The following is a 15,189-nucleotide window of genomic DNA, read 5'->3' on the forward strand; positions in this document are numbered from 1 at the left end:
TTTACTTTTAATATTGTATATGTTTTGCATTTAGTTCAGGTAGGTGAAACCAAACATTTCTATATATAGCACCTTTCATAAAAAAAATCATTATACCTAATTATTCTAACAATCTGGAAAATAATTTACATGATTTTAAAAGATTTATCTTCTATTTTATTTCATTGCAATAAATACTTGATTTTTTTTCCTAGAATATTTATGGATGATATGAGACTAACATAAACCATTTGTACTTTCACAAAGCTTTTGAGCTAGAAAGGAAAAACCCATGTCACAAGTACACAAAAACTTGATATTGACTTTATATAGGCCACATTAGCATATGCAGTTGTTGTAACAGCTCAAGATGAGCATATTTATTTCAGTGTTGTGAAGGAAAAAAACACCTACTCATTCTCTGACCAGAAAGCAATATATATAGTGTATATTTCATCTTTTCCAACTAGTTTACACCTGCAAATAATGTATTCAATCAGATAATAACATGCATTATCAGGAAGAAACCATTTTTATGACATAGGTACTAATTTTAGAGAACACTAATAGAATAGAATCAGAAGGAATTTATATAAGGAGATATAATGTAAACAAACAAATATTCACTTCTGTCTTGAAAACAATTTAAGATAAAAAGGGAAATGACCAAAGAGTTTGATATTTACTAAATAACTCACACTAAGGATTAGCAGAGCTCCAATACATCAAGAAAAGTTTCTACTCTATAAATGAAGTTTTAGAAAAGAAAAAATAAATAAAGATAGGATGAGAGAAGAGATGCATACATAAACATTTTACAGACTGGTGTGGTAAGGAGGAAAAAATGGGGAAGAAAGGGAATTAAAAGAATGAATAACTGCAAGCTCATGGTGGCAGACAAAATAAATTTATTTTAAGTACATCTATGATACCAGTTGGAAAGTAATGCACCAAAAACAAAGTTGAGACTAAATCACAAGGAATATTAGATAAGTAGAGAGATCTTACAGAATGGAACAGTTCCCAACGTAAAACAGTGAAAGGGAACCACTGCAAAAGCAGCTCTGGTAACAAAGCCTTGATCAGGGATAGCACAGCTAGAAATAGGAGGAGCAGGAGTTACAACAAGTGAGCAGGTCAGTCATAGCCTGCTCAGTGTCCCCATCAAGAGCAGTTACCAGTGGCATTTGCCTCCAGGATAATAACAGAGAAACAGTTCTTCCATAGAAGTACTGGTCTGCCTCTGGGGACACAGTGCGGGCATTGGTATAGAAACAGAGCATTCTCAAAGGTGATCCAAAAGAAACTAGAAATTCAATGCAATTTCATTCAAACCTTTTTATTTTATTTTTTTAAAAATTTTTAAATGTTTATTTATTTTTGAGAGAGAGTGAGAGCAGAAAAGGGGCAGAGAGAGAGAGGGAGCCACAGAATCCAAAGCAGGCTCCAGGCTTTGAGCTGTCAGCACAGAGCCCGACACAGGGCTTGAACCCTTGAACCATGAGATCATGACCTGAGCCAAAGTCAGATGCTTAACTGACTGAGCCACTCAGGTGCCCTTATTTTTATTTATTTATTTTTTTTTTTACTTGAGGCAATAACAAACTAGGAAGAGTAAATGTCACTAAATTTTGAGAGAATATTTAGGAAGATAGAGTATATAAAATGTTCTATCCTTAGCATCAAAAGACCAACAAAGCAAAGCAAAGGGCAGCAATACTCTAACATATATATTATTTCATCATATATGAAATTATGTCAAAGCAGTGGTGAAAGAGTTGGACTAATGAACAGCTTTTGTTGAGACAATTACATTTCATTTTGAGGTGGAAAATGTGCTCCATGTCTATATAATCCATATCTTTCAATGCATTTCTAAGAGAAAATTCAATCTTTAAAGATTAAAGGTCAGAACCTTAAACAAAATGTAAAAGTAATAAAAGAAGATATACAGGAACATTTCATAATCTCGACTTGAGGAAAGAGTTTTCTAAAGCTTATAAAATAGAGACCTCGTTCTGCATAGAATTAGTAGATAAAATTTTGAATATTTATATGGACAAAAAAAGAAGAAAATAAAAAATTGAAAGCACACAGAGCAAACTAGAAGAAAGCATCTGCAACACATATAAAATGATGGTGTTAATATTTATGCAATGAGATCTTAAAATGAACATAAAAAAGACAAATAAATCAAAAGGAAAATGGGCAAATAAAAGAGCATATGCTTTACACAAGAAATATAACACTTTGGTATACATAAGAAAAAAAAAAAACTTGTTTGGAGCATCTGTTCTTTTGGCCTTATTTGATTATGGGGAAACATACTGCTGGGAATGGTTTTGGTAGATACACCAAACAAGGAAACCAACTGTATTGAATCAAACAATAGGCATGTGACCAAAGCCAGGCCAATGAGACAATTTTTCTCTGAAATTTGAACTTGAACTTTGATCTAAAGAGATAATTATGGGTTACTGATTCATCCATATGCGACAACCTGCAAACATGGTAATGCACAAGGCTTATTACTAAGAATGTACTACTATTATAATTCAATTGGGAAATTACCCCATTTGTACCATATCAGTCTGGACTATAATACCTATTATACAACAACTGATCTATTTATTCAGTGATTTTCCATGCTGCCTGCAAAGAATCAACTGGGGAGATTTTAAGAGATTCAAATGCTTGATATCACCCCCAGATAATCAGAATCTGCCTAAACTCTGCACCACTCTAAAGGAGTGTCCCATATCTGTGTCCTCATAGGGATTCTGTTTAAGTGGGCTCCAGGCTGGGTGTGGAGCCCAACATGGGGCTTGAACTCACAACCCTGAGATCAAAACATGGGCTGAGATCAAGAGTTGGACAGTTAACCAACTCTGCCACCCAGGCACTGCCTCAACCCCCACCCCCCCACCCCCCCCCAACCCCGCCTTCAGAGGCATTTTTTTAATTCTCATTCTTTAAGGATAAAAGAAACTGGTTTGCCAGGGCCTCTCCATGATATATCAGAAGTAACATGAAGTAGGGGCGCCTGGGTGGCACAGTCGGTTAAGCGTCCGACTTCAGCCAGGTCACGATCTCGCGGTCCGTGAGTTCGAGCCCCGCGTCGGGCTCTGGGCTGATGGCTCAGAGCCTGGAGCCTGTTTCCGATTCTGTGTCTCCCTCTCTCTCTGCCCCTCCCCCGTTCATGCTCTGCCTCTCTCTGTCCCAAAAATAAATAAACGTTGAAAAAAAATTAAAAAAAAAAAAAAAAAAAAAAAAAGAAGTAACATGAAGTAGACTCCTGTGGAAGGGGGAATAATCTGGGAACAGAAAAGAATGCCAGCTGACCAGAGGGCAGTATTTTAAACAATAAAATTTGTTGGGGCGCCTGGGTGGCGCAGTCGGTTAAGCGTCCGACTTCAGCCAGGTCACGATCTCGCGGTCCGTGAGTTCGAGCCCCGCGTCGGGCTCTGGGCTGATGGCTCAGAGCCTGGAGCCTGTTTCCGATTCTGTGTCTCCCTCTCTCTCTGCCCCTCCCCCGTTCATGCTCTGTCTCTCTCTGTCCCAAAAATAAATAAACGTTGAAAAAAAAAAAAATTTAAACAATAAAATTTGTTGTCTACCTTTTCTGGACAGAATGTTGACCAAAGTTTATGAAATACAACAATTCAACAGCACTGCTGATAAGATGTCTTACATGATAAAGGACTTGGAAAGGATAATAATGGAGAATTAGTGATGCAAGAAAACTTATAAAGTGAACTTCTCAGAATGAACCCATAGTTGGGACTTCAAATGACCCAAAGGAATCTTAGTTATTCCCAATGAGTGTGCGGAAAAAGATTCATGTTCATGTTGGTAGGAGTGGAGGTGATGGAAGAGATAAACAACATTAATTTATCTTAAACAAGAAGGGTAGTTAGACTCAGGAGTGCTAAGTTGTCATCAAAGAAACCGATGAGTGAATTCCAATGTGTTGATTTACTTCAATGGACCCAAACAACTACTTAGGAGTAGCCTAAATTCATCTGACTCCTTCCATAATGGTACTGCAGCCTTTTGCCTCACTGCACTAGACATTTATTCTAGCAACTGGATTTACTTTTCCTTCCCATTATGTTTCTGTCATTGGTTATAGCAATTGAGTTACTGAATGCCTCACACACTACCATAGTGTGTCACATACTGCTATCTCCTCTCAAAAAATTCCTTTCACAGAGAAAGAAGAAAGACTGTAGGCTGATGCCCCTAAGACTTGAAATCCTTATCTTGTGTTTTATTGGGCAGAAGCAGTTGGTCAACAGAACACTGAAATATCCTACTAAAGACTCAGTCACTGAATCAGTGGGGACACTTAAATGGTGTACTAGAAACCGATGTAGCACATGGTCTAAACTATATGACAATGCTTACTCACGTTGCAAAAAAAAACATGGTCTGGGGCCAAAGGGTGATTAAACTTAAGTGATTAAACTTACGTGATTAAACTTACAATTATATTTAAGACTCACTGTGATGGTTAATTTTATGGTCAACTTGGTTGGGCCATGGGGTACCCAGATAGTTTATCAAACATAATTCTGGATGTTTCTGTGAGAGAGTTTTGGATGAGCTTAATACTTAAACTGTAGACTGTGTAAAGGAGATTGCCCTCCATAAGGTGGGTGGGCCTCATCCAATTAAGTAAAGGTCAAATTAGAATAAAAGGCAGAATAAAAGAGAGAACTCACCAGCCTGGTGGCCTTCAACCTAGGACATTGGCTCTTCCTGGTTCTAAAGCAGCTTGCCAGCCTTTAGATTTAGACTGAAACATCAACTCTAGATTTTGCACTTGTCAGTCTCCCATGGCAGGTAAGCCAATTCCTTATAATAAATCTCTCTATATATAACCTATTGGTTCTGTCTCTGAAGAACACTGACTCGTACATACACTTTAAAAATTTTGCTTCCCATCCCCTTGGTTTTGAACTATCATCATGTAGATGTTTTAACACCTCAGCGAAGAATGCTGCCATCTGAGACAATACAGTTTTCAGTGAATTAGAAGCTAAGATTGACACCTGAACATTTTGAGGCTTTTCACATCACTAGAAAAACAAGCAAAAACAAAACAAAACAAAAAACAAACAAACAAAAAATATATGGTGTCAACTGATGTAGTTGACTCTGATTCTCAAGGAGAAATAGGTTTGTGGCTGTACAATGGGAATAGAGACTACTAATAAGATCTCTCCCCTATCACTGGTTTGTCATGAAAGGCCAGGTTACATATAATAACAAATAACCCAAAATCTTAGAGACATCACCTTACAGGGGCTTATTTATCCTCCATTCAATGGGGATCATGAGTAAGGTGATGTGTGTGTGTCTCCCTCTCTTCTTTCTCCCTCTCTTTACTCCGTGATACAAGCTAACAAAAGAGCCAATATCTAGAATACTGCTGGTTGCTCTGGCAAAGGAAAAGAAAGCATGGAATATCTACTTTCTGCCCACAGTTTATTGTGAGAGACCCATATGGACATTCTAAATAGCAAGGGAAAAGGAAGTACACTAAAATCAATGCCTGGGAAGAAACCTGGAAATATTTGATAGCTAACACAAATACTGTCATATACCACCATGTCTTTCAGTAAGGGTCAATGAAAGACTAATTCAGTCCTATAGAAACAATACTACCAATGTCTCAACTATAAGGGAAAAACAGGTAACTGCACTGGGTAAAAACATATAGGCAAGAGAAATGTTTTAAGTTTCAACTACAACTTTCAACCAGTTACAAAACCAGGGACAGAGACTTTACATGTGTCCCATTCCTTTTATTATTAAAAGCATCATTCCATTAAATTCATATTAAACATTTTAACTTTCCCCTTACATTTTTGTATGTTAAGTGCAAATGTAGAGAAAGAGAGGAGAAAATAGTCATCTCCACAGATGTTTCCAGCAAACCAGGATGGAGAGTGGGACATATGAGACTCTGCATTGTCTACATTTTAGGAGAATGTGTGTTTTCAGTTGTATATTTAGTAACAGCAATATACTGAATGGCATAATTTTGTTTTTCAACAAATATGTTCACAAAAGAAGGGATATTGGACAACCCAATGACTGGATTGTGCTGAACACCTACTGCTTATTCCCTCTGAGAATTCACCTGTCATCCTCAGGTTATAGCATCCTCATGTATCTTTGAGGGAATAAGCCATTTAGATAGAACCTTGACAGGGCTGTGAGTCAAGATGGCCCATCCTAAACAAGTCAAGGCTGTGCCATGGGAAACAAGAGAAACCAATAAATATACTTCTCCATGGTATATGAATCTTGAGCAGAGATACAAGAATACCAAAAGCAACTGCAACCAATTCCTCTCAGCAATAATTCCCACGGACTTTGTCCTTTATCCATGCTTCTCCATGCCCTCAAATTGTCCTGATCCCTATCTTTAACAAAACAGAGTTCTTTTATTTTTCAATTAATTCTAGGAGTAACTTCATTCTGTTGTTCATAGAAAAGCAATCTAATTAACGCCATGTCCAACTTTGTAATTGATCAAAGGCATGCAAATAAAAATTACACAAATATATTTTCACCTGTCACATTGGGCAAAAATAGAAATTACTGAAGATAGTCAATTTAAAGAACATGGTGGGAAATAAGCCTTATATACTACTTCTGGGATTATCATTCAATACAAGCTTTTTGTATAGAACCTTGGCAGAACCTTACACAATTAAAATGGAAAATATTCTCAACAAAGCAATTCTACCTATTATCAACCTATTCTATGAAAATATTTTAATATGCTTTCAAAAACATAAATAAACTGATAAATGTTAACCTAACATATTTGGTAATAAACATATTTGGTAATAATGTTAACATATTTGGTAATAAAAGCACAGACAATCTGAATGTTTATCAATAATGGGACAGTGAACAAAACTACGGAATACTGTACATCTCTTCAAAATAATGAAACTGATCAATATCTGTTCAACTTAAACAACATCCATCGTATGCTTTTGAGTAAAAAATAAGCAAGCTGCAGAGCAATAAAAGACCTATATTCAAGTTACATAAAAAATCTATTCATCTATACAACATATATGTGTATGAATACATTATATATATGAATATATTATATGTAAATACATCACATATATACATTAGGTTTTATGTTCCCATAAGAAGTTTTGGGAGGATACACACAATTTGAAGTGGTAATATGTGAGGAGTATTAGTGCTTGAAGTGGGGCCTTTAGCATATTTTCTAAGTAATATTTATTGAGTGTAGATTTTCAGAAGTACATACATTATTTTTTATTTTTTCAATATATTAAAATAGAGTGCAGGATAATATGATGGCTAAAACTGAAAGAGTGAAAGCAAACATGTTGTACATGTTTAAAGTGGAATAGGAAAAAATGAAATGAGGAAACAAGGCTAAAATCATTATTATTGCAGTACATTGATATGGAGCTACAAACATGTAATTATTAACTAATTACTGTAAATAGTACTGATAATAAATAACATTAGTTGAGGATATATATAGAGTGCCTAGTCTTATATGCTTCATAAGCATCATCCCATTTCACTTTATAATTATTCTATGAGGCAGGTACTCATTTTAGAGAAAAAGGCAATGAAGACATAGAGGTTTGTAATTAGCAGTCAGTGGGCATTGCATTTAATTATGAAATACAGGAAAATCCTGGACTTACTGATCTAGATAGAACTAAAGAGGTCCTGGAATGGCTAAATTTTTGAATACATCACTGCTTAATCTTGCAGAATAAGAGCTACTGCTTCAAAATTTAGAGAATATTGAAGAACGAGAAAAAGAGCCACCCTGACTAAGCTTCTTTGTTAATAGCAAGACTTTACTTTGGTTCGCTTTCTTTCGATTGGGACTTCCTGTATGTGGCTCAGGCAGCCAAAAATCTGATCATGATATTTTAGATCCTGGAGTCTGGATCTTGACAAAGACACTGTTCTGAACTAAATGCTTATGATGATCCTGCCTTTGACAGCAAGGAGGTTCTACAGATCACTGCTCAGCTGGCATTGGACAACAGGTAGCAGGGAGTGGAAGAAAGAGATGAATATATTAAGGGTGCCTGTGCTAATTATCTGTGTATTATTTACGTTTATTTAACATAAGACACAACGGTATACATTTTCTTCTGAGCATTTAAAACCATCCAATTTCAATATTTGGTTTCTGGTTTCCGAGGAAAACCTGGAAGACTTATTCCAATCACACTGATGTATTTTTATTGTTGTTATTCTTGTTTTTTGCAAAAGAAGCTCATGTAAGCGTTATAAAGCCTCTTACCACCTCATCTGATCTAAGGTTTACTCTCATGTTGGGAGAGAAAACAGGTCAGTGGAAGTTACTAGTAAACTAGGCCAAATTAATGATGAGTGACTTCAGTGTATCAAAAGCACATGGCTCTGTTGGAAAAAATAAATGTATTTTACTATCCCTTACCTATGAATAAAGTATCTTGGAAAAGAGTGATAGTCACTAGATTTTGCAAGTAGTAAAGGAAACAATCATGTTATGATTTCTATTCTATGTGAGCTAGCTTCTTCTTTATGGTAGATCTCCATTCGCTATGTAACAAGGAAAGGAAGAGGCAGTAGTTCTTCAGACAGATGGTCTGGATATTTAGGCAGCCAGCAAGCGAGTGTATGCGATTAGCAGTGATAGTAACAGTACTCCACGGTACTTAAAAGGGAAAAATATGTGCTGGAAACAGACTATTTTGAAAAATAGCATCTGCACTGCTTACTGTTATAGAGTTGATATTCAATGTTGTTGTTGTTGTTGTTGTTGTTGTTGTTGTTTTTTGTATACTAATCTGGCTGTGTATTCAAATAACACTGTCTCTAGGTACATCAGGCTGCTTGATGTATTAATTACTACTAAACGAGTTAACAGTAACAATATTTTCCTTGGACTTACCCTGGCATCGGTCCGTTTCCAGAAAGACTGTAAACCTGACGAGGATTTAGTAGATACTGGAATTTTCTGTAAATTCTATAAAAATGAAAATATGGGAAAAAAAAGAAATTGAGTGACACTCCCCAATGTTTAAATAGTTATATAGATGGTTGTAACTAAATATATTTGAAAAATTTTACATTAATAATATTAGACATACAGTTTTTTATAAGAACTTAGGGTTCTTTGAAAAGAGGCTTAGTAGCCAATATACAAGTAATATAGTTTATAATAGAATGATATTTGCATTCTAAATATGCATATACATTTAAAATATTCTCCATCCTGCTTTTGAATATTATTTGGCTAATTAGATTTCAAATATATTTTTTAAGAATATCAGAATAGAATTACTAACATACCTTCTCCTAATGGAGCCCTATGAAATTTACAGGTTATTGGGCCAAGCTAATCAATATGAAAACTATCCCACATATAAAATGGGATTGGGCATGCTGTATGTGTATATGTAATCAAAGAATGTGACCTCTTCTGCTTAATTATGCCACATAAAGAATCATCTTGATCAGTCAGCTCACACAATTGCTAAACTGTTTCAACAAGCACATATTTTTTTTGTTTATTTTTTAAATGTTTATTTATTTTTGAGAGACAGAGGGTGAGTGGTGGAGGACCAGAGAGAGAGGGAGACACAAAATCTGAAGCAGGCTCCAGGCTTCGAGCTGTCAGCACAGAGCCCAGTGCAGGGCTCAAACTCACAAACTGCAAGTTCATGAACTGAGCCAAAGTCGGACGCTCAACCTACTGAGCCACCCGGATGCCCCTCAACAGGCACATATTAAATAATTTTTTTCTAAGAGAAATCAATCATCGTACAACAAATGCAGTACAAATATTTCTAAGTAGACACACATCCCATATTGGCATTCTTAAATGAAATACTGAAATTGAAAGCATATATTTAGTTTTTTAAAGTTAGATTTCACATACATGGGAAAATTTTACCATATATTTTTTTTTTTTTTTAATTTTTTTTTTCAATGTTTTATTTATTTTTTTGGGACAGAGAGAGACAGAGCATGAACGGGGGAGGGGCAGAGAGAGGGAGACACAGAATCGGAAACAGGCTCCAGGCTCCGAGCCATCAGCCCAGAGCCTGACGCGGGGCTCGAACTCACGGACCGCGAGATCGTGACCTGGCTGAAGTCGGGCGCTTAACCGACTGCGCCACCCAGGCGCCCCACCATATATTTTATAAACACATTCATACTGTTTCCTGATAGAAACTCTTCAAATTTACTGTGTAATATCTGTTTTATCACTCCACTCCCAAATCTGCAATAATCTCACATTCTAGATCTTGATTAATTACATGATCTAGTGTCTCAAGAAAGACCTTAAGATTCATTCTTGGTACTTCTGGTACTTCTTTTTCCCCAGCACCTGAACCCAATGAGAGAACAATTTGGCACCTGCTATCAGTAATGTCAATCAAACCTGGTTATTCTCTGTCACTACCTTAGCTCAGGATTGCAAGCTGACTCACCAGCTCTATAAAATTCTTGCTTATCGAGGGGCACCTGGGTGGCTCAGTCGGTTAAGCGGCCGACTTCAGCTCAGGTCACAATCTCACGGTCCGTGAGTTTGAGCCCCGCGTCGGGCTCTGGGCTGCTTCGGATTCTGTGTCTCCCTCCCTCTCTCTCTGTCCCTCCCCCATTCATGCTCTGTCTCTCTCTGTCTCAAGAATAAATAAACATTAAAAAAAAATTAAAAAAAAAATTCTTGCTTATCCAGCCTTCTTACATAGTGCTGGTTAAGTACAGTCATGTTGTTTCCAGGATGAAACGTTTCTGCAAGTGTCAAGTTATTTATGATACAGAATATTTTATTATATTTAAAGTAGGTTACGCGTTACCTTTCCCCTCATTTCCCTGAAACTTTAATCTCAGTGATTATCTCCTGGTTCCCTAAAAAACACCACACCCCTTCACAAATCATTCTTTTTTCACCTGGCAAACATCTACTATATCACAAGCAACTCAAAAGCTACATCCTGTCCAAAGAAACTTCTCAGTCTTCAGAGATAGCTATTTCTCCCTTTGAACTTCAACAGCATTTTTATTTTAAACATTTTTAGTTTGTCATTCATCTTGGGGTACTGCAGTTTATCTGTTTGTGCCTGCCTCCTTGCGTGGCTATATCGTGGGTCTTTTATCCCCACTTCCTAGTAGAGTTTGGATTCACTAAGGTTTTGTTGTTTGAATGAATGAATGAATGAATGGTATGTGAATATTTTCACACCTGTTGACTGGTATGGAACACTTTGTGTAAATATATAATTTTGTAACCTTTTGCGAGTTATCTAACATATCAAAGTTAAAAACCAATTATTTTTAAAGGAAACCCTGAATGGAATATCATTATTTCTGAAAGATGATTCTTCTTCATTCACAAAAATTAGGAGCATTGCAGTATCATCCCTCCTGCCATTAAGTTTAATTTACTTCTGACTTTAGTCTATCTATGTAGTTTTTTTCTTAATGGGATAAGGGGGAGTCAGATACTCAAGGTCATCATGCGTGATCCATATTCTCCTAAAATGAAAGGAATGCTTTCCCTTTGAAAATATACCTTTTCTTTCTCTTCATACTTCATTTATCTCTACTTTCCAATATGAATTTAATGCTTACCTAATTCCGTATAAGGAGTTTTTTTTTTTTTGCAAACATCCATAATATATAAAGCTGACAGACTGTACGTAGTAAAGGAGAAAATAATTTTAGTTAATTATTTAATTGTGATTTTGTATCTCTAAAAGTGAGGTAACTGTTCTCTTTAATAAAACCATTTTTAATTATTAAGCCACTAGTAATTTAAAATAATTTCTATCATGTTTAGCAGAGTAAAAAAATATACAACTACATGTTGATAAAGGAAACAAAACTTTCTAAGCAGAAATAATATTTTGTTGATTGGAAAAAGAATAGCACTCTTCTTTTCACTAAAATAAAGCTGGAAAGTTAGATGGCAAGAAAAGAAATTATAAAATTCCATTTACCATGAAAACAATTCCACCTACCATGAGAATCACAATGCAAATTTCTGTTTTATTATCATAGTGTTTATATGGATGCTTTCATCTCATTTTTTTGTTGAGATAAGTAAAGACTTCTAGAAATTATAGCAGAGGCAACTGCATTTTTGTTTATGACATGCCTTTTTATAAGGACATAAGATTTACTCTTCAATGGGATTTTCAGATATTTATTAATTATTATGATTTAATCGTTAATGTATTACAAAAATGAAACTTCTGCATTGTCTGCCAGAATGCTGAGACACCTGATAATGAACCTTATTATAATTCAGATTATAATTCAGATTGTTTTCCTTAAGGATATATGGCACCACGTACTACAAAAACTCACATGTAGAAAATCATTTTAATACAATTTATCTAGAAGCTGAATATAAATTCTGTTCCTCACTACTTAGTGATGATTTACCTGAAGTCACCTTGTTGACCACTTAAAGAACCAATTTTCATTCAACACTATTTATGGAGCCATGTTGTATGCAAAGCTCTTTGTTAAGGGCTAGAGGTGATAGGGTAGAGAGAACTCAGATACCCAAGATTGATAATAAAAATATTTATAAAAAGCCATTATATTAATTTGAACTATATAAGAATAAGGAGAGATCGTATCGATATATTACACATTGACTCTAGAATTATTTATTTCACATTAAAATTCGCAAACCATAGTGAATAATGCTTTAAAATGCCTTTACACTGTAATTCTATGGGGCACTTTGGTGGCATAGTCCGTTAAGCGTTCGACTTCAGCTCAGGTCATGATCTCACGGTTCGTGGGTTCTAGCCCCGCATCAGGCTCTCTGCTGACTGCTCAGAGCCTGGAGCATGCTTCGGATTCTGTGTCTCCCTCTCTCTCTGCCCTTCCCCCGCTCATACTCTGTCCTTCTCTCTCTCAAAAATGAATAAACATTAAAAAAAATTAAAAATAGATAAAAGTAAATAAAGTGTCTTTACACTCCAATTCTAGTTTATCTTTTACATACATATGACATAGAAAAGGAACCTGATTTTTAAGAACATACCTTTCTCCTTGTTTCCCACCACTTTTGGGGTTCACAAAAACTAGAAGTGGATGAGTACCAGGAACAGGAGTAATCTAGAAGAAATTTGGATAGATGGTCAAATTATTCACATTATGGATGAAAAGGACCCTTGCAATTTCTATTTCATGAAATACCAATTAGCAATTTTAAGAATATGGCTCTTCAGTTCTGTAATTTGGGTGGAGAGATAGATCTGTTTAACAACTCAATTGAACCCTATGTTTTTACTATATCAAACAGGCATATCCACACCACAGAGACAGGTAGGGTCCAGCTAGGTATAGGGCAGAGAGGAAGGTAGCTATGAAGAAAGAATGGTGATTGAATAGCCATGAGATGAAAACAAAAGGTACAATGTGCAGGACAGTGAGTAAACCAGACAGAATGAAACAGAAGATAGTGGGAGGAAAACGATTAGAAGAAAATAAAGGGATTAAATTATAGACAGCCCTGACTTTATAGATGACAGCTCCTGTAGAGGTTTGTGGCATGTGTGGAATCCATCTACCCAATCTCTTGCCAACTAGAATCTCAGTAAGATGGTTTGAGGTCTCCTTCAGCCTAACTGCTCCCCTGTACACAATTTTTCCTCAATGTTTTCTTTCCCTGCCTGGGGAGTAGAAGACCAGTGAATCAAGTCTGTTTGCTAACCAGGAATCCACAAACTGACTGTGCTCCTACTATATACTGATACTGATTTCTTGGTTGGACAAGAAAATATTGCCTGTCCTAGTGCAGCTTATATTCTAGTCGAGACATAGACAATAAGCAAACAAATATGTAGTTAGCAGTAAAACATACCATGAAGAGAAATAAATCAAATAAAATGATAGCACTTTATTGGTGTGAAGGGGGTAAAGCTGTTTTTTGATAGGATGGTAAGGAAGAATTCTTGCATTTTGCCTGACTTCAATGTTAATAGGTAGACTCTTAAATGCATGTGTTCCTATTCAACCTACCACTATAAAAATTCTGTCTAAATACAGTTTGACAAAAAATATTTAGTAACAAAATATGCAACTACTGGAGCCCTCTTGATATTAAACTGAAAAGTTCTTGATCAGTTTACTTTCTGAAAGTAGATTCAGGCTATCCTTTATTGCTATGTTTTTTTTTTTTTTCTATCTCAGAAAGTATTCTAAGATATGTAATAAGACACTTAAAAACAACCATTTTACCATATGATATCCTTTCTTCCTTTTTGTTCAAACAACAGAAATTAAAATATTCTTCTAATACACTTTCCTCCAATCTTAAGTGAACTGTAATTTTTCCAGTGATTATAGGCACTGGAAAAATGTTAAAATCTTCGCATTAGTTACAGAAGGCTGAGTAAAATATTCTTAATTCTTCTACTCTTACTCAACTTGTCACTTTCATTTATTGTATCTGTCTCTGTTTTGCTTTCCTCTGTAAAGAGGACAAGGGTTCCTTGTTCCTGGTTTGGTTCTAATTTAGGTAGGAGATAAGACATATAAAATGGATTTGTAGTAACTTTCCTGTAGCAAACGTGTTCAATCAATTAACATATAGACATTGCCTCCTAGGTTGCAGTGTGTGCCCTTCTCCCCTCATTTAAAAGCTAGAATAAAGAAACTACACAAACACAACTTTATGTAAAGACTTATATTCAATTTCCTTTATTTTTTTATCCTATTATAGAATTAGAAAGAACTGAAGTTTGCACATTCAAAAAAAGTAATGGTAACAGATGTGGATTTTTATTTTTGCACCTAATTTGAATTGTTACTCCTTATTTTCAAATAAGGGTGAGAATCTCAAGGTAAATAAAGGTTTTCAAGCACAACATTAAGTCTGAACCCAAACACTCATTAAGATGATCTTCTCCAAACTCAACATTCAGCTTATAGTTCTATTAAAATAAATTAGATTATATTAAATTCACACTGGGTCAAATATTTACAGTGTATTTTTAAATATTTTTGAATGCCTTTCAGAAATACATGTATAATGGAATATTTAAAGGCATCATAACGATTTATCAAATAAAGGTTAGTAGCAAGCTATAGAACAACTGTGTTCAAAGGTGCACATTATTACCATCAAATAAATATCCCACTAGAATACAGTCTATAGGATCTCAA

At 35.4% G+C, this 15,189-nt stretch overlaps 1 protein-coding gene across 1 annotated transcript in view; it reads right to left on the reverse strand.

The window, feature by feature from the left end:
- Window positions 1-15,189, reverse strand: part of DGKB (diacylglycerol kinase beta) — a 715,928-nt gene that overhangs the window by 439,143 nt on the left and 261,596 nt on the right. Inside the window, 2 exon segments of the mRNA XM_032592421.1 lie at window positions 8,945-9,019; window positions 13,064-13,137. Of these exon segments, the coding sequence (XP_032448312.1) occupies window positions 8,945-9,019; window positions 13,064-13,137 (149 nt within the window).

Source organism: Lynx canadensis, chromosome A2 (assembly GCF_007474595.2).
Source record: "Lynx canadensis isolate LIC74 chromosome A2, mLynCan4.pri.v2, whole genome shotgun sequence".
Classification (NCBI taxonomy): Eukaryota; Metazoa; Chordata; class Mammalia; order Carnivora; family Felidae; genus Lynx; species Lynx canadensis.